At 44.4% G+C, this 26,045-nt stretch overlaps 1 protein-coding gene across 1 annotated transcript in view; it reads left to right on the top strand.

Annotated features, from left to right (window-relative positions):
• LOC126131776 (uncharacterized) overlaps window positions 1-25,712 on the top strand; it is a 75,862-nt gene extending 50,150 nt beyond the window's left edge. Inside the window, exons 3-4 of the mRNA XM_049915175.1 lie at window positions 2,433-2,534; window positions 24,864-25,712. Of these exons, the coding sequence (XP_049771132.1) occupies window positions 2,433-2,534; window positions 24,864-24,994 (233 nt within the window). The 3' untranslated portion in view covers window positions 24,995-25,712. The remainder of the gene's footprint in view (window positions 1-2,432; window positions 2,535-24,863) is intronic.
• Window positions 25,713-26,045: the final 333 nt, after the last annotated feature.

Raw genomic sequence — 26,045 nt, 5'->3', positions numbered from 1 at the left:
TTTCCTATACCGTGGTAATTTTCACGAAGTTGCAGCCGGATCATGTCGCCGTCCAGACACAATATTTCGGCGGACCAGCTGGCCGCCACCTTAAGGTGAGTTAATGCTGGTGCACTGCCTCGCCGGAACTGAATTTCAGCCACTTTTTTTTTTTTACTTTATTGTTATTTGAACACCTGAGCAAACAGGTAGGCTGGCAGCGGCATGCTACGCCGCTCTTCAGCCAGAGAGTTGACAATCACAGTACAAAAAATGGAGAATGAAAAGGAACATAGTGACGGGCGAAAAATAGTGGTCACAGTCACACCAAAAAACACGGAGCCGTTCACACTCGACGAGAAAGACACTGAAAACATGTTGACACGGCGCACAGAACACTGATGAATCCGATGGCACAAGTGAACGGAGAAGCGTGACGGCGGACACTAAAAACACTAAACGACATCACACACACGAGACACAGATGGCAAAGATCTCCGGCGCACGAAAGTCCACGTAGCATGTGCGAGTCCTGGGACCTGCCAAGAGGGGAAGCAGGGTGAGGGTGGGTGGAGAGGGTGAAGAGGGGAAAACAGAGATGCCAATGGCTGAGGAGAGGGGAGGAGGAGTAGAAGGACAGGGGAGGGGAGGCCCGGGGGAGAAGTGGGGAGGAGGGGGGGGGAGGGATGGAGGGTGCCCAAAGGAACAGATACAGGAAGAGGGAAGGAGGATCAAAGTTGGTAGGAGGGGTAGATGGAGGGGAGGAGGACATCATCAGGGAGGGGTAGCTGGCGGAAGCCACCTTGGGAGAGGGTAAGGAGGGTGGAGAGATGGAGACCGGGTGGGACGTGGGAATACAGGCGCGGCAGCAGGCGGGGGTGGGAGAGGAGCGGGGAGACGAGCGGGTGAGGAGGAGCGAGTTTGCGGGAGGTGTACAGGATCCGTATCCTTTCAAGGAAAAGGAGGAGGTGGGTGAAGGTGATGAGATCGTACAGGATCCGCGTGGGGGAGGGGAGACGGATGCGATAGGCGAGGCGGAGAGCATGACGTTCAAGGATTTGGAGGGATTTATAAAAGGTAGGGGGGGGGGGGGGCGGAGATCCAAGCTGGATGGGCATAACAAAGGATAGGGCGGATGAGGGACTTATAGGTGTGGAGGATGGTGGAGGGGTCCAGACCCCACGTACGGCCGGAGAGGAGCTTGAGGAGACTGAGTCGGGAGCGTGCCTTGGCTTGGATTGTCCGGAGGTGGGGAGTCCAGGAGAGGCGACGGTCGAGGGTGACGCCAAGGTACTTAAGGGTGGGAGTGAGGGTGATAGGACGGCCATAGATGGTGAGATAGAATTTCAGCCACAGCGATGGATACATTTATACACCACGGACAGAGCACCGCGCGTGCGCGAGATGATGGGCAACGCCTCCTGGCGGCAAGTAGACACGCAGCGCGCCGGTGGGAGAAGACGGCAGAAACGATAAATCGCAACAGCACTAGCTGGAAGACTCCAGTGATCGAAACGAAGACCGTTGTTGTTTATGTCGGGCAAAATCGGAGTCCATATCTTACTTAGAGGGAAACCTTTATCCCTGTTAATAATATTACTTGATAATCTGATTTCAATGGATTCTTTAAGAAACATTCCCAATAGCGAGAAGCAGGCGAGATCAATTGTGTCTTGTCATACATCATCCTGTGTCCTTCGGTAAGGCAGTGTTCCACCACTGCCGACTTCTCAGGCTGGAACAACCGAGTGTGCCGATGATGTTCCACGCACCGGTCCTGAATAGTTCCAATAGTTTGACCAATATACTTCTTTCCACAGTGACACGGAATTTCGTAAGCCCCGGGCTTCCTCAAGCCCAAATTATCTTTAACTGAGCCAAGAAGGGCTCTAGTCTTGGTCACCGGCGTGAAAACACTTTTCATATCATATTTTCTTAAAATTCTTGAAATTTTGGATGATATACTTCCCGCAAAGGGTAAATAAGCAAGAGCTTCGAAAGTATCCTCTATTGGCTTACGTGTCGGACCAAACTGAAGAGAACTACACGTTTGTTGTTCCGTATATCCATTCTGTTTAAAAACAATGTTCAAATTATCAAGTTATTCTTTCAAATGTTCCTCGTCAGAAATGGCATTAGCTCTTTTCACCAGAGTCCGCAAAACTCCACTACGTTGGTGTGGTGGATGACAGCTGGCCGCATGAAGATAGAGGTGAGTATAAGTAGGTTTCCGATACACACTGTGTCCAAAAGTCCCATCGTCCTTTCTTTATTATGATTCTATGGTTTACCCAAGATTTATAAGAGTGGTATTCCTTTGCGTCCCATTGTCAGCAACTTGGGCTCCCCTCCCTATAATTTGGCCAAATATTTAGCTTCAGTCCTCAGGCCAGTGTGTCCATTCAACATGATGAGTAGTTTGTTTGTTGAGCTAGTCGTTTTCCTTGTTTCAGTATTCAAGGAGCTGAAGTCTGGCAGCTGCGAGGGAAACCCGTCCAACGAGACGGAAATACCAGAGTGCTTCCCAGAGATGGAGACGACCACCGAGTCGACAGGTGTGTACGGCGGCGGCTGCGTGCCGGGTTCCGCCTGCGCGCAGGTGCACCCTGGTCACGGACCGTGGGCCCTCCCTGTGGTGGTGGAGCTGTCGCAGGCGAGAAGGAGCGCGGCACTGTCTCTGGTCGCCATAGACCGGCAGCTGCGCCGCATGGTCACGGCCGACATGCAGGCTGTCCGTCGGAGAATGCAGGAAAACTTCTCGAGGCTGAGACTAGCCTTCATACCAACTCTGTTGTGAATATGCTAGGAAACGCCAGTTTCGTCCTCGTAGGAGTGTTCGAAGTCCCGCGAGAGAAAGTGTCCGATCTTAACGTAAAAATTTTTCTAGGTGTAGGACTCGAGTCACGTCATTCATGTTTTAGAGTTAAACAGACCTTTGGAAGACATGTGATCGAATAAGGCAAAACGGGTAGATAACATTCCGTCTGATTTTCTCAAATCATTGGGGGAAGTGATAGTCAAAAACTTATTTAGGTTGGAGAGCGGAATCTATGAGACTTTCGGAAGAATATCCACAAAGTCCCGAAGATAGCGAGGGGAGATAAGTGAGGGGACTATCGCACAATCAGCGTAACTGATCATACATCTAAGTTGCTTAGAATAGTATACAGAAGAATGGAAACGAAAATTAAGGAACTATTACACTGAAAAGCCATAGAAACTGGTACACCTGCCTAATATCGTGTAGGTCCCCCGCAACACGACGTGGCGTGGACTCGACTAATGTCTGAAGTAGTGCTGAAAGAAACTGACACCATGAATCCTGCAGGGCTGTCCAGAAACCCGAAGGATACGAGGAGTGGAGATCTCTTATGAACAGCAGGTTTGCAAGGCATCCCAGATACGCCCAATAATGTTCATGTCTGCGGAGTTTGGAGACAATCGGAAGGGTTTAAACTCAGAAGAGTGTTTCTGGAGCCACTCTGTAGAAATTCTGAACGTGTGGAGTATCGCATTGTCTTGCTGAATTTGCCAAAGTCCATCGGATGCACAATGGACATGAATGAATGCAGATGATCAGACAGAATGCTTACGTACGTTTCACCTGTCAGAGTCGTATCTACACATATCAGGGGTCCAATATCACTCCAACTGCACATGCCCCACACTATTACAGAGCTTCCATCGGCTTAAACAGTCCCCTGCTGACATGCAGGGTCCATGTATTCATGAGGTTGTCTCCATACCCATACACGTCCATCCGCTCGATACAATTTGAAACGATACTCGTCCGACCAGGCAACATGTTTCCAGTCATCAACAGTCTAATGTCAGTGCTGACAGGGCCAGGCGAGGCATAATGCTTTGTGTCGGGCAGTCATCAAGGGTATCAGGGGTCCAATATCACTCCAACAGCACACGCCCCACACCATTACAGAGCCTCCATCGGCTTAAACAGTCCCCTGGGCCTTCGGTTACGAAAGCCTATATCGATGATGTTTCATTGAATGATGCGATTGCTGACACCTGTTGATGGCCCTGCATTGAAATCTGCAGCAATTTACGGAAGGGTTGCACTTTTGTCACGTTGAACGATTCTCTTCAGTCGTCGTTGGTCCCGTTCTTGCAGGATCTTCTTCCGGCCGCAGCGATGTCGGAGATTTGATGTTTTACCGGATTCCTGATATTCACGGTGCAGTCGTGAAATGGTCGTACGGGGAAATTGCCACTTCATCGCAAACTCGGAGATGCTGTGTCCCATCGCTCGTACGCCGACTCTGACACCACATTCAAACTCACTTAAATCTTAATAACCTGCCATTGTAGCAGCAGTAACCGATCTAACAACTGCGCCAGCCACTTGTCTTATATCAGCGTTGCCGACTGCAGCGCCGTATTCTGCCTATTTACATATCTCTGCATTTGAATATGCATGCCTATAGCGGTTTCTTTGGTGCTTCAGTATATCTGTGCATCAGGTCGCCTTTAGGAGAGGTAGAGAGGTACCAGAGAGTAAGATATTACGTTATGCTTGCTAATGGAAGCAAGACTCCAGCAAAGTCGAGGTACATATATACGTTTTTGTTGACCCAGAAAATGCGATGAACTCGGATTAAAGAGAGTGCAAGTCAGAGATGCAGTCTTTCGTTTCTATTGTTCAGTTATCGAAGCAGTAATGAAAGAAATAAGAGGATGGTTCAGGCTGAAACGATATAAATTATAAGATCCACTAATCAAACTGCTATCCTCAGTGAAAGTGAAGAAGAATTACATGGCCTATTGAATGGAATGAACAATGTAATGAGAACACACCACAGGTTGAGAGTAAACCAAAGGAAGGCGAAAGCAGCCCGAACTAGCGAAAATGAGAATAGCGATAAACTTAACATCAAAACTGGGGAGAATAAAGTTCACAAAGGAAGTACCTTTGAAGGAAAATAACACGTTACGGATGAAGCAAGGAGAACACAAAAAGCAAACTAGTACAGACGAAGAGAACATTCCTGGCCGAAAGAAGTCTATTTGTGTCAGCCTTAAGGCTTAATTTGAGAAAGAAATTTCTGAAAATGTACGTTTCAAGCACATCATTTTACGGAAGCTAATCGTTCACTGTGGAAAAACAGGAAAAGAAGAGAATAGAAGCGTGTTAGATGTGGTGTTATAGAATGACCTTGAAAATTAGTTGGACTGATAAGACAGGAAATAAGGATGTCCTCTGAAGAATGGGCGAGGGAAGGAACATTTGGAGCGCCGGCCGCGGTGATCTACCGGTTCTAGGCGCTCAGTCCGGAACCGCGGGACTGTTACGGTCGCAGGTTCGAATCCTGCCTCGGGCATGGATGTGTGTGATGTCCTTAGGTTAGTTAGGTTTATGTAGTTCTAAGTTCGAGGGGACTGATGACCACAGATGTTAAGTCCCATAGTGCTCAGAACCATTTGAACCATTTTTTGAACCATTTTTGAACCATTTTTTTGAACATTTGGAAAACATCAAAACAAAGAAGGAATACGATAATAGGATATGTGTTACGACTTTTAGAGAATCTTAGACGCAGCGGTAGAGAGTAGTATCGAACAAGTAACTGAAGACGTTGGCAGCAAGTGCTAATCTGGGATGAAGAGTTGTCACCAAAGAGAAAGTCATAGTGGACCGCATCAGACCGGTCAGAACAATGATGAACCACGTTATCGTGCGCCCCCTCCCCCTCCAAAAGAACAGGTTTCAGTCACGGTTACAGCTGAATTCCTGTGGGTCTACTGGTGTTCTGTGTTACCCAGGTTCCACATTCAAAAGGTGTATCATTATCCACAGCGAAAACTGACACAGTAGAAAACATATGTTAGTAGAAGCAGAAACGTTCCAGCAAAAAGGAGTTCACAAACGAACTGTTCGATAATGGGTGGCTCCTAATCGCTACTGACTTTGAAATACTGTCCTATTAAATACAAATACACACGTCTCCTCAACCAGTCGTACACGTGTTTGGTGGGACTTCAGTCGGCGAAACGGGCAGGCCATTCCCTTCGCCGAATATCCGCTTGTTCCAAGAGCACCTCCACCTGCGCTCTTCGATGAGGACGCACTTGTCGTCCATAACAATGAAGTCATGACCGAATGCACCCCTGAAAAGACGCACATGAGGAAGGAGTACAGAGTCACAATAACAGTGAACGGTGAATGTTCATGTTCAAAGATTTCGAGGTCAGTACTGAAATCCAACATTATGCCCCCTCCCCCCACACCGCAATATTTGGACCATCAAAACGATCATGTTAGACAATGTTTCTGGGTGCATTACATGTTCCCATCTCTCGCCATATGAGGGTACGTCCAGGTTCACCACTCAGACTGAAACTATTCTCATCCGAGAAGAGCACGTGACCCACCTTCTTAGTCCAGTCCCAGTCCTCTTAGCACCACTGCAAACGGTGCCGCAGATTTGCGGATGTTCCATAGCGCACTAGTCGGGCAGAGGGACCATCCCCATGCAATCGCCGTGCAGCGCGAGATAACGTGCCTTGCACCAGTGACTGTGGTTCGGAACGCTCCCCGTGCAGGTGAAACAGTGCTGTGACCAATACCAAACTTCTGGGCTACATTCGTCACACTTCGTCCATGTTCCTATTTGGCGATGATTGTTCCTGGTGTGAAGTCATCCAAAAGGTGTCTCAGAGCCATTTTGTGATGCAGAACACCAGAACAGTGCACAGTAACTGCTTGCTGATTGACACAAACTGTCTTTTCCTTTTCCTTCAACTGCTTCGTGCCGCGGGGCCAGCCCCATTTGGCGCTACGGTCATGCTGAACTCACGTCTTGCGACGTTCAACTTTCTGTGCACGACTGGGAGACCTCTGTCAACATGCTCCGCACTTCCATTCATTAACAAACTATGTTAATTTATCTCGCCCCTAAGTTTTACAGAGCAGTGTATCTGAAATAAAACTTTTCGATAAGTCGAGGAATTGGCCTCAGATTTCAGCCGTTGCCTACTGTAACAAGGAATACAGTTGCAGCGGCAGGGAGCTGGTTGCGGAGTGGAAAATACTGGGGCCTCCAAATAAAGTACATTGAAACAATAGTTTATTTAAAACAATTAAAATCACACAGTAAATAGTACACCACTAAGGGAACCCGCATCACAAGAAGTGAACAAGAAATTAAACCGACTACAATCAAATAAATGTTCCAGGGGTAAAAAACAAGTGGCTCGCACAACAAAACTTTAATTTTGAATTGTTATAGTGAAAACAGAAATCAAACTGCTGCTAAACAGTTAATCGCCTTGTGGCTTTGTTCGTGGGAGGTAAAGGAAACCAAATGATAAATTTGGCAACTGCAACATTGGCTTAAGGCCGAGCCAAATAAACACTGTAATTAGCAGGTACGTAAATCCAAAAATTGTTCCTAACAACTGCACCAAGGGCTTAAGGCCCAATGACAAAAACGTATTATAATAAGATTGCAAACACGAAGAATAATTGCAGATTAAAGACCTGAAAGCTGAAACCAGTGATTAACACTTGGCAGTTTCATCAAATGACCGTATGGCTCATTGAACTTACTAACCGCGATGAAGGCAACACCAAATTTTAAAGGGCCTATAAACCTTACAAACACTGAGCTTTAGTAGTAAACATGTACAGGTTAACTGAATTAGTGGCTCGTGGCCACGGAAAGAAGTTTACAATCGGTGAATGCGTTTTAAGGTTTGCTTCGAATTCGCGTAAAATATAAGAAATCCATTAGTAACCAACTGTTGTGAGATTTACAGCACAATGACGAATCAAACAGTACCCGAAGCTTCCGCAGGTTTTTCTTTACTGAAACATATTTTCTAAAAGTTTTCATATAATCACCTACTATTTCGATAACTGAAAAAATCAAGTGAGGTATCTGTTGCAGTGAGAGTAGCAAGAACAGTTACAGCTTAAGAACATGAATACTAAAACTAAAATTATAACCTGAGCCAGATTTTAAGATTTACTAAGATTTTTAATAGTAGTTTAAAAGAAGCGCCCGTGGCCGTTAACGCAGTGTTAACAGTCGGCGAGTGTTTATGCCAGCATTACAGTTTGCGGAGGTGCCTTAGGATTTGCCTGAAATTTGAAGAAAACACAAGAATTCCAGAAATAATTAAACAATAAGCTCATATTACAGGACGCCTTTACGCAAAACAACGCTTAACATCAGGACAACAAACAAAGGCAGTAGCCGCTCAAATCTACCGACAGACTGGGCAAGGTCCATGCAGCACTATCAAATAAACAACTGACAAGTTATTAACAGGCAGAGAACTAGTTCATAAAAATAATAAACGGCAAGTAATATAAATCTAAGGTATTCAATTGGCCAGCTATCTTACAAAAATAGACCACTATTAATGAAAGTATTACCAGTTCTGTTTGACGTCGGTCACAGCACTCGTGCATACAGTGAAGTCGCTGATAAAAAAGCTTTAAATAATGGTTTACGTGTCCTGCTACATACGCACACAATTAAACAGTATCAGTTGCAAACAAGACTAACAAGCACTTAGAGCACCTACAAAACAAACTGAATAAATGGTTCAAAAGGCTCTGAGCACCATGGGACTTAACTTCTAAGCTCATCAGTCCCCTAGAACTTAGAACTACTTAAATCTAACTAACCTAAGGACATCACATGCATCCATGCCCGAGGCAGGATTCGAACCTGCGACAGTAGCGGTCGCGCTGTTTCAGACTCTCTAGTGCCTGGAAACGCATGGACACTCCGGCCGTCACTGAATAAATCCTGCTTTCATAAACAGAACTTTGGATAACATGTCAGGCAAGTAAACTATGGCTAAGCTTGACTGTAGCCTCCTACAACACAGTTTAAACAAATAATAAACACCCAAAACACTTCCAGTTTGAGACAAAGAACAGGGCAGGTAATCTACCAAAGTACTTAACAGAAAGCCGTCATTTACACACACCGCATAGCAGCCATGTTGCTCAATAAATAACAGTTTTACGTATTTACGTTCACGTGCTTGCCACAAACTGAATTTTCCACATTTAAGTTCACACGTTTGCCACGAACCGCGAGTCCGCCCTTAGATATCAAAAACAAACAAGTAGGCCAAGGCTGATTTTTTATGCACGATGGATGAAGTTCGAGGCATTTTAACGTAAATCAAACAAGCCATCAATTTTAAACTATTATTCCAGAGTCTAGGATCAGTAGCTGGAAGGTATTGTTAAGAGAGTGAAAATCAACACAGGCACTCCTAAGGCTACAATGTTCCTCACTTAAAACGGTCTATAATGTTAGATCGCTTTAAGTTTCCAACTCGTATGGAATGTAGCCCTGTTAATATTCCAATGTAAGAAATATATTCAAGCGCATGACATATATCCATCTTTCCGGTTTCTCTAGGATAAACTACGTTATCGAACTGTAAAGCAAAAAAAAAATTCTTAAAACATTTACTCTGTGTGATACGAGTACAGTATAGCTTGCCAGTGATGTATAGCGACCACTGTTCACATCCGATCACGGTTCGGAAATTATAAAATGGTTCAAATGGCTCTGAGCACTATGGGACTTAACATCTATGGTCATCAGTCCCCTAGAACTTAGAACTACTTAAACCTAACTAACCTAAGGACATCACACAACACCCAGTCATCACGAGGCAGAGAAAATCCCTCACCCCGCCGGGAATCGAACCCGGGAACCCGGGCGTGCGGAAATTATACTCTGCGTGCATCGACCCTATATAGAAAATGACCGTTACCAACGGAGAAAGCCTCTTACAAGGAAACAGATAAACGCAAAGCAGCAGCGCCCGACACGCGAAAACAAAAGGTCATTCTACCACCAAGTCTGTGAGGCAAATGTATACATTGGGGGTTGCAGTACCTCACAAGCACCTATCGCTAACTTATGAAGCTGATGTCTCGATTTTACTCCCAAGAGATTTTACTCCCAAGATGGGCCGAGAAAGGGGGGGGGGGGGGTGAGGATCGCATAAATCATAGTTCGTTTAGAGGAATGTGTCACGTTTCATCACACATGAAATGAAAGTCATCTGATGCAGGAGAGGTTTACAGTTAACGATGGCAAGTAGACAGTGCTTTAAATCATATACAGAACGTGCGGCTGTATGTGAGTCAAACGCAGGCTATATCACGTGACCGCAAATGCATTTAAGTTTATAGACGGATAGTTCTCTGACTTCCTGGAAAAGAAACCCTCCCGGCTTTTGCATGGAGCGATTTATGGAAATCACGGATAACGTAAATCAGGATGGCGACCGAACGCGGGATTGAACCGTAGTCGTCCAGAATGCGAGTCTAGTGTGCTAGCCACCGCGCGATCTCGTAATTTACGAGTTGTTTGAGTTGTTTGCATCTCTGCACATCAGTGTAATGCATTATTTAGGAGTACTTTCGAGATCTGTAAACTCCAAGCACGTTAGGGTGAGTGTTTTGCATCAGTGTAATAAATAAATTAGGTGAAATCCGTAGTTAAACAAATTGTCCAAAAAATAAATAAAGTACACTCCTTCCTCTCTCCAGCAGCCCAGAACAGACTGATTCGTTATTCACCCTATTATCCCGTCCTCCAGACCGCGGGCAAGGTGATGTTTTGTATCAGCGTAATAAACAATGTGGTTGGATGACCTTGGAAAGTAGTTGGAACTTAGTAGTTGAAAGCGTAGGAAACCCCTTTTCTTGCCTATGTAAAGCTTTGTGGGACTTCGGCCTCACGTAAGGCTGGCCCAAGTGGACCTGAGTTTTCTTAGAGAAAGTGAGAATGTTTGTGTTCGGCAGACGTCAGCGGGTGTCAAAGTAGGCTAATCGGCTGTCGATCGTATTGTGGGCGCGTGACACACACATACGACCTGACGACTACGTGACATATCGCGAAGCGCAGCCTGTTGTGGCGGTAACATGACACTAATGCTGTAGATTATAGATATAAATAAATTATACTCGAATTGAATGTAAGCTCTTAGAGCAAAATTGGTGAACATTTTCTAAGATGATGTCGAGCACGCTTGATGGTGGTACTGCGTATAATTGTTTATATAAAGACTTTTGTCCAGTGCATGTAATACAGCTATCGATATCTCAGCCTCTTGTGACGGTAACAAAAAAAATTTCTAGAAATTATATTGAAATTGAATGTAAGCTCTTAGAGCAAAATTGGAAATTCCAAGAAAATGGCGAACACACTTGATGGCAGTACTGCATCTAATTGTTTAAATAAAGACTTATGTCCAGTTCCTAGGAAGAGCTGACTTTGGTTAGTGGAGGTAGCTCAAGTGCCCTTTATTTCCCGCGATTTTCTTAGGTTAGTAGAGGTAGTCCAATTGACTTACCTCCCCCCCCCCCCAAAAGCCGCAATTTTGGACAACGGCCACACTTGATGGTGGTAGTGGGACTAATTGTTTAAATAAAGACTTGTGTCCAGAGCTGAATGAGTGTATGTAATACAGCTATCGATATCTCAGCCTCTTATGGTGGCAACACAAAACTAATGCTATAGGTAGATAATAAATTTAAACAAATTTACATACGTTTAAAGAAATTTATAAGAAATTATATTCGAATTGAATGTAAGGTATTAGAGTAAAAAATTCGAAATTCGAAGAGGGTGGTGAACACACTAGATGGTGGTACTGTTTGTAATTGTGTAGATAAAGACTTATGTCCATCCATTATGAGTGCATCTAACGAAGATATTAAAAGACTGAGAAACTGATATCTCAACCTCTTGTGGTGGTAACACAACACTGATGCTGTAGGTAGATAATAAATTTAAACAAATTTAAATAAATTTAAACAAATTTATAGACGTTTAATGGAATTTAATAAAATTTATAAAAATTTTAACAAATTTATAGAAATTATATTCGAATTAAATGAGCAGCCTCTAGTGGGGGCGTGACACCATACCACTCTGCACAATAAAATTTTCCAAGAGGATGGCTAACAAAATTGATGGTAGTACTGCTTGTAATTGTTTAAATAAAGACTTATGTCCAGTTCCCAGGAAGAGGTGACTTAGGTTAGTGGAAGTAGCCTGAGAACCGTTTCTTTGCCACCATTTTCTTAGGTTAGTAGAGGTAGCCCAACTGACCTATCTCCCCACCAAAAGTCAAACTTACGGCCAGTTCCTAGGATGATGTGACTTAGGTTAGTGGAGGTAGTCCAACTGCATTTTCTTTACTTTTTTTCACCATTTTCTTAGGTTAGTATAGGTAACTCAATTGATCTATCTTCCTGCAAAAAATTCAAATTTCCCGTGAGTTCGATGGGGTGGCTTAGGTTAGTGGAGGTAGCCCAATTGACCTATCTTCCCGCCATTTTGGATGACGGTACTCGCATCATCAGCTGACGTCAATCGCGTCATTAACTGACGTCACGTGACGTCACGTACTTATGTCATAGCCACCATATTGGATTTGGGGTGATGCCAGCCAGCCTTAGGGAGACCTACTTTTGGGCGACGTCCTTGTTGCTCCACTACTCCAGGATACATGAATTTAAAGTCAGTAATCACGTACCTCACCACAGTCCACAATATGTGCGGGCAACATACATCTACACACATACATCGCAAGCCACCATACGATGCGTGGCGGGAGGTACCCAGCAACACTACTAGTCAGTTCCCTTCCTGCTCCACTCACAAATAGAACAAGTTAAAAACAGGTATCCATAAGCCTCCGTATCAGCCTTAGTTCCTCGTATCTTCGTGGTCCATAGGCGAGATGTATGTTCGCGGCAGTAGAATCGTTCTGTAGTCAGCTTCAAATGCCGGTTCTCTAAACTTTCTCCACAGTGTTCCTCGAGAAGAACGTCACTTTCTCGTCAGGGATTCCCATTTCAGTTCTCGAATCATCCCCGTAATACTGAGAATGTTGTTGGAGCCTATCGGTAACAAACCTAGCAGCCCACCTCTGAACTACTACGATGTCTTCCTTTAATCCGACCTGATGCGGATGCCAAACAGTCGAGCAGTAATCATCTAGCGTCCCATACGAAGTCTGCTAAAATTCTCGTAATAAACCGAACTCGACAATTCGCCTTTCTGTCACAGTCCTCACATACTCGCTCCGTTTCATATCGCTTTGCAATGTTACTCCCAGATATTTAAACGAGGTGACAGTGTCAAGCTGTACACTACTAGAGCTGCACCCGAGCATTATGACTTTTTTTAATGCTAATTCGCTGCAACTTACATTTTCTACCTGGAGTGCTAGGTGCCATTCATCATCCCAACAAGAGAATTTGTCTAAGTCATCTTGCATCCTTTCACATTCACTCAACTTTGACACCACAGCATCGTCAGCAAAGAATCGCAGGTCGCCGCCCACTCTGTCCGTCAGTTCACTTATGTGCACAGAAAGTAGTAGCGGTCATGTCACGCTTCCCTGAGGCTCTCCGGACGATACCCTTGTATCTGACGAACACTCGCCGTCGAGGACAGTGTACTGGATTCTCTTTCTTAAGAAGTCTTCGAGTCATTCACTTATCTTCGAACCTATTCCATACGATCGCACTTTCCTTAACAGCCTGCTGTGGGGAACCGTGTAAAATGATTTTCGGAAATCTAGAAATAAAGAATTTGCTTTTTGTCCTTCATTCACAGTTCTCAGTACAGCAGAAGCCCGCTAATCTGAACCCCGGTAATCCGAACGTTCGGTTAATCTGAACATGAAAAATGTTAGTCTAAATATGGAAAACTGGGCGGTAAACTGCTGCACATACGCACTATTTTAATTTAAACAGTACAGTAAACATGTATTAGAAAAATTGGCAAGAAAAGATTAGGTTTAAACAATGCGTAACAATGAAAGAAAAGCTGTCAAACTTACTAAAATACAGCGGACATTTTATCCCTACTTTTTAGATGATAAAAACTCAGTCATTGTTTTTGGCGTAATGAAGACAGTCTGTTATATGACGCATAGTTGCTGCATCGTCTCATACATCAAATCAGCAGGTGTAGCAGTGGGCTGTTGCTCCAAATAACGTAGCGCTAGGTCAAGCGCTTCTGCTGCGTCACTGCGTGGCACCAGCTCTCCTTTGTCGCTTTCAGGCTCATTGTCACTTCCGTCACAGCGGTCCACTTCTTCCTGGTCTTGAGTCACAGCAGCAACTAAATCAGGGTCAGTAGGATTCTCCACACACGCTCCATCCGCTGCCATCCACTCGTCTACGTCTCCTTCACTAGCTTCTTCACGACCAAGGATTATCTGTACCATTTGTAGTAGATTTTCCTCTTCATTTTCAACTAGGTTGTCCTGAAATTCAAGAGATGTCCACAGTTTTCTCCACGGTGAGATGGCGCGTTATGAATCAAAAGGATTGCACGTGGAGACAAACGATTTTCCTTAGAAAACCGTCGAACAGAGGGAACAAACTGGCCGTGAAACCATTCTTTCAACAGCTTACCATCCATCCATGCTTTTCTCTGCTGGCGATAATACACGGGCAGGGGCTTCATGTTGCAGTATTTAAAAGCTCCGGGCCTAGCAGATTTGCCGATCAGCATTAAAGGCAGCTTGTGATTACCAGCAGCGTTGCTGCACGCTAATAAAGTCAACGATCAATGCACATTTTAAAATCAGGAGTATGGTCTTCTGCTTTTGATGCCAGGCTTTTTGTTGGCAATACCCTGAAATTAAGGCCAGTCTCGTCAGCGTTATCGATTTGTTGGGAAGAATACTTCCCCTCTCTTATAATTTTTTCAAACTCACCCTAGTATTCCTTCGCTGCATCACGGTCAGAAGAAAGCTTCTCTCCTGTAATTGTTAGCTGACAGATTCCATGACGTTTTCTAAATCTGTCGAACCAACCCGTACTCGCACTAAAGGACTCATCACCATTCATTAACTTGTTCGAGTAAACAGCCTTCCCCTGAACCAGTGCTCCGCTCAAAGGAGTTTCCCTCTCTCTTTCCTGCGTAAACCAAAGGAAAAAAATCCACTGTATCGTACTGGGACTGTTTCAAAGTCTGCTGAATTTCGAGTGTTTTTCTCGAAGACGTTGCACAGGACTGTTCAAGATTCACTCGGCTCTTCTTCCAAAGCTGGCCGGGGTGGCCTAGCGGTTCTAGGCTCTTCAGTCTGGAACCGCGCGACCGCTAAGGTCGCAGGTTCGAATCCTGCCTAGGGAATGGACGTGTGTGATGTCCTGAGGTTAGTTAGGTTTAAGTATTTCTAAGTTCTAGGGGGCTGATGACCTCAGATGTCAAGTCCCATAGTGCTCAGAGCCATTTCTTCTTCCAATCACAAATGGTTGCTTTACCAACACCCAGTTCCGTTGCCAGTTTAGATACATTCTCATCATTGTCTTTCCGCTTCAAATCATTCAGCTTCTCTTTGAGAGTTAACGTCGTATGTTTCCGTTTACTCATGACGAAAATACGTACACCACTACACCTGAATGAATATAATACAACTGCTACGCGTGCCAGCAATCGATAACTAACATAGCCAAGCTCTTTGCAAGCCAACTGGCAGTGCGCTGACCTGAGACACTAAAAAGGTCTCGACAGTGCACAACAAGGCCAGGGAGTTAGAGTGCGCCATTGTTCCCACATTTGTTCCCATTTGTTGCCATGGTGTACCTATTTATCTGCTTGGTATACTTCATTCTAGAAACTCGTCACCGTAATTCCGGCTGATCCGAACAAATCGATCAAGGTCCGGTCCCAATTAGTTCAGATTTATGGTACTCTACTGTATATCAGGGCAAGCTGAGTTTCTAAACCCTTACTGGTTCATGGACATAAGCTTCTCGGTCTGAACGAAATTTATTATAATTCCCAAGCAAGCTCGCTTCCTTCAACGGTCAGAAGTCGTCAACCAGTGTGATGGACCCGATATGTCTTCATAGTCGAGGCCGCCGCCTTCGAGCAGTGCTGGACCTACGCTTAGCACTCACATTCCTGCCATCCAAACAGACATTAGACTACCATTACTGCGAGCTAAAAATTCGCCTTCCCCCCCCCCCCCCCCCCAAGGAAGCCGAGCACCGGAATATATCTCTTCCGCGTCACCGCCCACATGCGCATACTCCCGGCCAAGCGTCGTCCCCTTCTCCAACTGCCAGAGGGAAAGCTAGTGCGAGCAGAATCGATAGCAACAAAGAGATCAAGTGCGCTCGGCACTACCAACACCGCTACAGAACGTTGCTTGTTACAATTTACTGCAAGCTCGTGGTGTCAAAGGAAGTGTTCCACATGTTGTTCTCGCATTTCGATGCAGTAATGCTCTCATTTCTGCACTGAGATAAAAATTCTTTCAAATAATCATCGAGTCATTTCATAAATCTTGACAAGACTGCTCCAGTCCTCCGACCTTATGAAGAAGAGTGTTGTATACTTAATTCTTGAAATGGCCCCACATGGATAAATGAGTATTTAAGTCAGCTGATCTTGGATGCCAATGTACAAGCCCTGATCGACTTACCTCTCTGGGACCATACTGGTCTATTAGATGTCACCTTACATTAGGAGCAAAATGTGCTGCAGCCCTATGATGCTTACACCACATTTCCCAAACATTGAACAAAGCTGAAACTCTGTTCGACAAGGACTTACTTGGAAAGCTTACAACGATGTGACAAAAGTCATGGGATAACTTTTAATTTCGTGTCCGACCTCCTTTTTCCCGGCGTAGAGCACCAACTCAACGAGGCATTGATTCAATAAGTCATGCGAAGTCCCATGAAGAAATATTGAACCATACTGCCCCTATATCGTCCATAATTGCGAAAGTGTTACCTGGGCAGGATGTTATGCACGTATTGACCTCTCGCTTACATCCCCCAAATGTTCTATAGTAATCCTGTTGATTGATCTGGATGATCAAACCATTCGTTCGAACTGTCCAGAATGTTCTTCAAACAAATCGCGAACAATTGTGGCCCAGTGACACAGTGCACTGCCATCCATCAAAATACCACCGTTGCTAGGGAACATAACGTCCATGGATGGCTGCAAATGGTTTCCATGTAGCTGAACATCCAGAGTACCCACTCCATTCGATGTAAACACAGTCTATACCATTATGGAGCCACTACCATTGCCTTGTTGACAACTTGGATCTGCGCAACACTCGAACCTCCCCTTCCCCCCCTCATCCCCCCACCGTCAGCTCTCACCAACAGAAATCGGGACTCATCTGACCAGGCCACGGTTTTCCCGTTGTCTAAGGCCCAACCAATAGGGTAACGAGCCCAAGAGAGGGGACGCAGGGGATTTAATGTTGCTAGCAAAGGCCCACGCGTCGGTTACCTCGAGCCGTAGCCCATTAAGGCCGAAGTTCGCCCCAATGTCCTCACGAATACGTTCGTCGTACGTCCCGCATTGATTTCTGCGGTTATTTCAAGCAGTGTTGCTTGTCTGTTAGCACTGACAACTCTACGCCGCTGTTATTGGTCATTAAGTTAAGGCCGTCGGCCACTGCGTTATCCCTGGTGAGAGGCAATGCTGCCTGAAACGTAGTATTCTCGGTAACTCTTGACACTTGGATCTCGGAATATTGAATTCCCTAATGATATCCGAAATAGAATGTCCCATGCGTCTAGCCCCAACTACGATTCCGTGTTCAAAGTCTGTTAATTCCCGTCGTGCGCCCACACTCATGTCAGAAACATTTCCACATGAATTACCTGACAACAAATAACAGCTCCGCCATTGCACTGCCCTTTCATGCCTTGTGAACGCGATATTACCGCCATCCGTATACGTGCATATCGCTATCCCATCACTTTAGTCATCTCAGTGTACACTTCAAATACATTTGTATGAACTAGTAAAATGTGTCATATTGAATTAGGAGTAGCTCATGGCCGCTCATTTGTGGACACGTCTCCACTGGAACTTTTCTGCTTCCGCTATCCCTATCTTTCACCCGTGACAGTTTTCGCATTAATTAGGATAAACCTTTTACATATGTCGCTATGAGCCCTCTACTGAACAAGACATTACGCCACAGTTTCATCATCCGACATTATAGGTCTCCTACGGTGAAAGGAGTGGAAAACTATATAACATTAGTTTCTTTTCGCAAAAAGAGTAGAGGGACTGCTGTTTCCTATCACTCCATATATTATCAGCGATGACTGGCAATCACGGGTGAATGGGGTGTTCTTCACGTGGTCGTGGAGGCCCAGTTTCTCGTTGGCAACGCTCGTGTCTCAAATTATTGTATAGGCCTGCGGCCTCAGATGACTGGCAGCCATGATCGTGCAACACTCACGTTTTCTATTCACATTATTAGGATGTTTCAGTATTCCGGTGGACTCTGTGATCTTGCGCTTCGCCATCCCTGGATTCTTGGCAAATACACAAGTTTCGATTACTTTTGTTGTTATTTTCTCGTGGGATTCTCTCTGGTCACCGTCCATTTCTGGCCTGCCCAAGTTGAATGTGGCGCTCGTGCTCCTAGATGTGGGTTACCACTGACCTGCTGGTTTCACAATGTAGACTTCTCCACTCTCATAGTCCACTGTGTAAAGGCCTGCAGTGTGCAGGGTATCTGTCTTGTCGTTGGTGAACATGTCCTGCAGAAGACGGACTGGACACCAATCCGTTTAAGATGTATTTCTTATTCGATCAATGATCTTTTCACATGCGGTAAGCGCACTGCTTATATATGTCCCAGTTGTTTTGCGTTCTTTTATTGCTAACGATTATGACATGGCTCAACACCCAGAAAAGTTTTACGTCAACTGACTCTGGCTCCGGAAGCCTACCCACTCACATCAGTTTAGGATCTATTCAGGCCTTTATCCCAGTAATTGAGGTTATCCAGTAGACATATTATACCTCTACAAGCTCCAGATGAATCTTGGCAGATAAGAGAAGGAACTGAAGATACCATGTTTCTCAAGGGTTAAACGTTTATAACAGCAGTATGGACGAAACTCGGAGCTACAAAGGTACGCTGACAGTATGAATGAAATCGATGGTTTTTGGATTTAATGTATGATGTGATGTAAAATAAGCGCTACCTTAAGACACCCTACAATTTTAAATGTAATGTACAGTGAGCCGAAACATATCAACTAAATCAGTTGTTTACCAGATATGTGAATGTGGGAGATGCCCAACACACAGTCAACTTCCACTAGCATTGGACACTGTAGGAATTACATATTTTTATATAAAAGTGAAACGTATTGGTTTTTTATCCACTTACGTTTAACTTAAGTTTGATACTTCTTACCCCAGAACTTCTACTCCTCTCTGGCCTGGAGTGTGATTGAAGTTATTCATATCCTACTCATCTTATTTATTGCCTTAAAAAAATCTCCATTTACAGAAATCAGGAAGCCTCCCTACATGTCCTTATCTTCACTTGATACATATCGCTTGGTAACTGAATGTATTGTAAATCGGTGATTTTTTTGAACATGCATTGGCCGCTTCGTGTAACTACGCAGCCAAGTATCTATCGAACCAAATGCTCCAACAGACTGCTGTTCCAGCTATTACCTATCGTTACATTCGCCTTCTATTTTTTTGTACTGATTATTATTATATAGTATGATTTACACTAGTCGAAGTCCATCATTTAATATCACTTGCTAATACATATCACGACCTCTGAATCGATTATATGATTATCAAAAATATAAGAGTTTGCATTAACATTACAAGTTGCAGATAATTTTCTCTACATGCTAAGAGAACGCACGAGCTTTTGTTTCAGTAAGCTTACTCTCCTTATTGTCATGAATCCCGTTTGCCACACATGGGTGTTGGTTGGGATCTCAGTGGTTTAAGTTATAACCAATTTTCAGCAAAAACTTTACATAAAAATATATGCAATTGTGATAAACATTTAAAGAATGTGTTAATATACACTATTTTAATACAATAATGAGTGTGTGAATACACGTTAACTATGATGTTTCACCTAAGTGAGTATTTTTACGTCTTTGTGATAATACCTTGTAACAGGAGAAGCTAAAGCGGCGTGGGTTAAAGATTTTAGAAGATAAATTGTTGGGAATAGGACAGAAGCTGATTAGCTTAGAAAAAGTTTCCTAAATAAAGGAATCATAAGGGAAAGTGGGAGGAGGGGAGGGGGGGGGGGTTAGGTGTCTGAACGGAAGATGTCAGTCTGTTGCATTTAGTAAGTTGCTTATATATCGGAAAATATTTCTTGACCTAGATAGGACGAAAACAAATGTTTCGGGACATGTGGTAAGCGCAACGGTGCGTCACGTGCTAAAGGAGTTCAATGTTTGTAGAATTACTGGAGTACTCAAGTTCACGTGAAGTTGGAAGATCGTTTCCCATTGTGCAGAATACTGAGAAGTAACTTAAAAAAAGGTAGGATGCTAGGTTGCTACTGTGTTCATGGCTGTGAAGGCTATGGTCCTACGTCCCTGACAACGAACGTCTCCTAGATGGCGTTTCACGTATCACGAAGAGATCATCATTGTTACGCAGACGGTGACTCTTTTATGAAAAGGCCCTGCACCACACAGTGAAGAGCCGAAGCATTACTTCTACCTGCTTAATGGCGTAACGGTTTACGATCGGCACGCAGCAGGTCCACGATTGTGCGAGACATGGGTTGAACATGTCCCTGGTAGGTTTCAGGGCGTATGTGCAGCGGATGCCTACGCACAAGTCAAGATATTTCCGTAATCTTCATTGAAATCGGGTCCACAGTTGCGATGAATTGCTTAAGTCATTCGATATCGCCTACGGCTTTGATTTTTCTTTATTCGCTGCACTATTTGAAAAGTTCGGTCTTAGACCTTATTTCAAATATCCATACAAAAATCCAGTGATGGCACAGTGTGCTATACAATCTCCGCTGCGATTGCACTTGTGAGTGCCGGTGTCACAGTCGTCATAAGCCTAACAGTAACTGTTTATTCTATTTCATTCTGCTCGACTGGTATATTATATGCTCAGACTATTTTATAACATAATGCATCACTTGTAATTCTACATTAAGGAAGCTGATAGACATAAACTATTCATAATACTCCAGCATAAGGTCTCAGTAGCAGAATTTCTGTAGTCCCATGCCTACATTAAGTAATGTGGTGTCAATGTGTACGTCTAGTGCGATGACACGAGGAAACATTTGTAATTTTTAAACTCTGATATCCACTCGTACTAACGGTGCCAGTGACATTGGTTTTGTGATAACAACACCTGCACTCAGAAGCACAATGAAGTGCACGTCATTCAGGCTTTAGTATGAGCGGAGACTTGTGTGCCATGATGTGCTATAATTGAAATTCTGTACGGATACTTGAAAATGTTGTAAAACAAAAATTGTGCAATAGTACAAGGAATAAGGAAAAAATGACAGCTGTAGGCGGTATCAAATCATTTTAACAACTCCCATAAATTACGGGCTGGTGGTTCATGGGTGAGGATCTTGTACCCGATGTTATTGTTGTTGTTGTTGTGGTCTTCAGTCCAGAGACAGGTTTGATGCAGCTCTCGATGCTACTCTATCCTGTGCAAGGTTCTTCATCTCCCAGTACTTACTGCAACCTACAACCTTCTGGATCTGTTCAGTGTATTCATCTCTTGGTCTCCCTCTACGATTTTTACCCTCCACGCTGCCCTCCAATACTAAATTGGTGATCCCTTGATGCCTCAGAATATGCCCTACCAACCGATCCCTTCTTCTAGTCAAGTTGTGCCACAAATTTCTCTTCTCTCCAATTCTATTCAATACCTCCTCACTAGTTACGTGATCTACCCATCTAATCTTCAGCATTCTTCTGTAGCACCACATTTCGAAAGCATCTATTCTCTTCTTGTCTGAACTATTTATCGTCCATTTTTCACTTCCATACATGACTACACTCCATACAAATAGCTTCGGAAACGACTTCCTGACACTTAAATCTATACTCGATGTTAACAAATTTCTCTTCTTCAGAAACGCTTTCCTTCCCATTGCCAGTCTACATTTTATATCCTCTCTACTTCGACCATTATCAGTTATTTTGCTCCCCAAAAAGCAAAACTCGTTTACTACTTTAAGTGTCTCATTCCCTAATCTAATTCCCTCATCATCACCCGACTTAATTCGACTACATTCCATTATCCTCGTTTTGCTTTTGTTGATGTTCATATTATATCCTCCTTTCAAGACATTGTCCATTCCGTTCAACTGCTCTTCCAAGTCCTTTGCTGTCTCTGGCCGAATTACAATGTCATCGGCGAAACTCAGAGTTTTTATTTCTTCTCCATGGATTTTAATACCTAATCCGAATTTTTCTTTTGTTTCCTTTACTGATTGCTCAATATACAGATTGAACAACATTGGGGAGAAGCTACAACCCTGTCTCACTCCCTTCTGAACCACTGCTTCCCTTTCATGTCCCTCGACTCTTATAACTGCCATCTGGTTTCTGTACAAATTGTAAATAGCCTTCGCTCCCTGTATTTTACCCCTGCCAACCTCAGAATTTGAAAGAGAGTATTCCAGTCAATATTGTCAAAAGCTTTCTCTAAGTCTACAAATGCTAGAAACGTAGGTTTGCCTTTTCTTTATCTATTTTCTCAGATAAGTCGTAGGGTCAGTATTGCCTCACGTTTTCCAACATTTCTACGGAATCCAAAGTGATCTTCCCCGGTGTCGGCTTTTACCAGTTCCATAAATTACGGGCTGGTGGTTCATGGGTGCGGATCTTGTACCCGATGTTGTTGTTGTTGTTGTTGTGGTCTTCAGTCCAGAGACTGGTTTGATGCAGCTCTCGATGGTCATGTCTGGACATGCCACCATCCACGCGAACAGTTGCGTGTAACATGCATAGCGCCATGGACGCCGGCTGGTAGGGGCAAAGAATTCTTGTTAGTATTTTGCAGCCATGGCCTATTAAAGTGATAGTTCGGTAATACTTGTACCCGATAGCGTCCCAGATATGTTTCACGGAATTAGGATCAGACGAATTTGGTGGCCAAGACAACAATGAGAGTTCACTGCTACACGTGTCTGGCCTTGTGGCGTGGACCGATATCCTGTTGGAAAATTCCAACGTTGTTGGGGAAGACACCAACTGTAAAGGGATACAGGCGGTTCACAGTAATGTCCTCTAAGTCCACCACTGTCATTGTGCCATCGAATACTACCACAGGTCTGATGGAAGCCCAGGTGAATATCCCCCACACCATAATACTGTCCCTACCAGCCGGCGTCCATGGCGCTGTGCATGTTACACGCAGCTGTTCGCGTGGATGGTGGCATGTCCAGACATGACCATCGACTTAGTGTAAACGCCATCATCCTACCAGGCAAGCAATTCCTTTGATTTACGGCCCATCTCGATGATAATGTGCCCACTGCAAACGCAACTGACGATCCCATTCGGTCAAAATGCGAACGCGGAAGAGATCGTCTGCTGCGGAGCGCCGCGTTCAACAATGTGTGCTGAACAGTGTCCTAAGAAACACTTGTATCTACATCTCCATAGTACTCTGTCGTCAGGTCTACCACAGATCGCTACCTATCCGTTTCACAGAGTGGACGAACCTGTAACCTCCACGTCCTTTACGTGAGGTGCATATGTAACACCTAGTCGCCCGCCCGTGGTTTCACCGTCCTTCTAATACGTTCTGTGGGTGCTCATTACAGTAGCACGCTAACATTCGACAAGCTTCGCCGTTCCCGAGATACACCTTCCCAGGCACCAGCAATAACACACCTCCCTTTGTCAATGGGGTCTGAAGTTTTCCCGGCGTATTTCCAATTTGAACAGTTCTCGGGTATCCGACCGGGTAGCGTCGTAATTTCTCCACAATATTTCGGCAGACGTACACGCTGCCATCTTCAGGAGGTTCGTCAGGAACCACCTGAAGATGGCAGCCTGTACGTCTGCCGAAATATTGTGGAGAAATTACGACGCTACCCGGTCGGATACTCGAGAACTGTTCAAAATGGCGCTTATGTCGTCGGATTTTCACATTTTCGGCGGCCCGTGTCGTCGCTAGAAACATTCTCCAATCGTCTCTCCTCCACCTCTAGTCTTTTCTCGCCGCATCACGTGCCCACAACGCCACCAGGTGGCATTAATTCTCGCTGTGGACCGTGGTCACGCTATTTTAGCTCTACAATTGGCGATAATTGAAGAAAGATTGGAAATACATAGGTTCCAAAGATAATGAGTGAAATAGTTATGATGATCTTGGTTGTGGATTCTATTATATGAATTACCAGGACTAGAGGAGAAGTTGAATAACCCGCCAGGATAGCCGAGCGCGATAACACACTGCTTCCTGGACTCGGGTAGGCGCGCCGGCCCCGGATCGAATCTGCCCGGCGGATTAACAATGACGGCCGGTGTGCCGGCCAGCCTGGATGTGGTTTTTAGGCGGTTTTCCACATCCTACTAGGTGAATACCGGGCTGGTCCCCACGTCCCGCCTCAGTTACACGACTCACAGAGATTTGAATCACATTCACACTATTTCACGATTTACACTAGACGCAGACAGCTGGGGTACACTAATTCCGTCCTGGGGGGTACGTGCCAAATCCAGTTAACCATGGACGACCCTGCGTAACTGCGGGACAAGGCGCAAGCGATAGATAGATAGATAGATAGAATAGATAGTAATTTGAAAAGAGGTTCCCAATAGACAGTTTTGAATGTGAAAGCTAGTGGGACTAGGTCTCTGTGTGTTGAGGACAAAATAGTCTGTTAGACTGGGTAAGTTCGGTAGATATTGGGATCGACTTCGTGGCCTGGGAGGGGAGCACTAGTCGTTCAAGTTTTTGAAGATTTGTAGTAATACAGAAGTTCTAAAATCCAGGAAACGTTGCAAGAAGTTTCCCGTTGTGGAGAGTATTGGGCAGTAACCTAAGACGAAGACTGAGGACTAGGATGCTACTGTGTACACTGGTTTGCAGACGACGGCCCTGAGATCCGGATTCTGAACGCCACGAAGGCGACGCCAGCTGCGGGGGCGTGTCTCGCGCCCGGCACCGTCCTGGCAGTGGCGGCGGTCGTCGCGACGCTGGTGGCAGCCGGCGACTTGTAGCGGCGACTTGTAGCGGCGACTTGTAGCGGTGACCTGTGGCGGAGATTTTTAGCGTCGCCGGTTCTCTGCAGCTATGCTGCTCGCTCCACTGCAGACGACATTTCTACACAATTTACCCACCAGATGCTGTTCCCGTACTATATTAATAACATTGGTCAATTTTTTTTCGAGTTGTGACGTAGTCACAAAAAATGTTTCTAGCGATCCAAGAAAATATTTGCTGTAATATAGTTCCAGTCTTGTTTATTTGTAGTCAATTTATTAACTACGGTCGGCAATGACCATCTTCAGGCCTGTGTACAAATATGTTGCATTACACATATCACACATGATGACGTGATATGTGTAATGCAACACGTTTCTAATCAGTTCTGAGCAAGGCCATTACCAACCGAAATCAATAACCTCATTACAAATAAACATTCTGGTCCATAACAGGAATTTTAATAAAGCTATATTTTCAGTTAGACTTTTTCTGAAAAATAATTCGCCACTAAATATAGGTCTAATTTCAAACTTTCTGTACCGGCCTCAGTTGTCATGTAATAATGGTTTTTGTACATGCTTAGAGCAAGTAGACTATGTATCAAATGTATCTGGAAAAATTACAATTTCTCGAAGCAAGACTTCAAACAGCAAAAATATGTAACTACACAAAGGAATCAAAGAAATGGGTAAAACAGGAGCGAAGAAAAATAAAAAACCATGTATAAAAATATTTCCTTTCCGATTTCCTGCGGTTCTTTACCTCGGAAATGTCGCTTCTTAAGGAGCAGCATTAGCTGGACAACATTGTAATACAACAGCTGCCTTGATAAAGCTTTCCCAATTGAGAAATGTCCCGTTGAAACCGTTCTCCACGTTCGTCACCAGCGGCGCCAAGATTATCCGGGAAGAAGTACACATGATCGTTCAAGAAATGTACTTTAAGTACAGTCCTATAAGATGGTGTGATCTCAGTAGTTCTTGTATAACATAGCGATAGTTCTCTGCCGCGTGGATGGCCAAGAAGATCTTACAGACCCTTGTGAAATACAACCATATCATTCTT

Source organism: Schistocerca cancellata, chromosome 1 (genome assembly GCF_023864275.1).
Source record: "Schistocerca cancellata isolate TAMUIC-IGC-003103 chromosome 1, iqSchCanc2.1, whole genome shotgun sequence".
NCBI lineage: Eukaryota > Metazoa > Arthropoda > Insecta > Orthoptera > Acrididae > Schistocerca > Schistocerca cancellata.
Note: the sequence above shows the minus strand (reverse complement) of the source record. Positions and strands in the feature narration are given on the sequence as shown.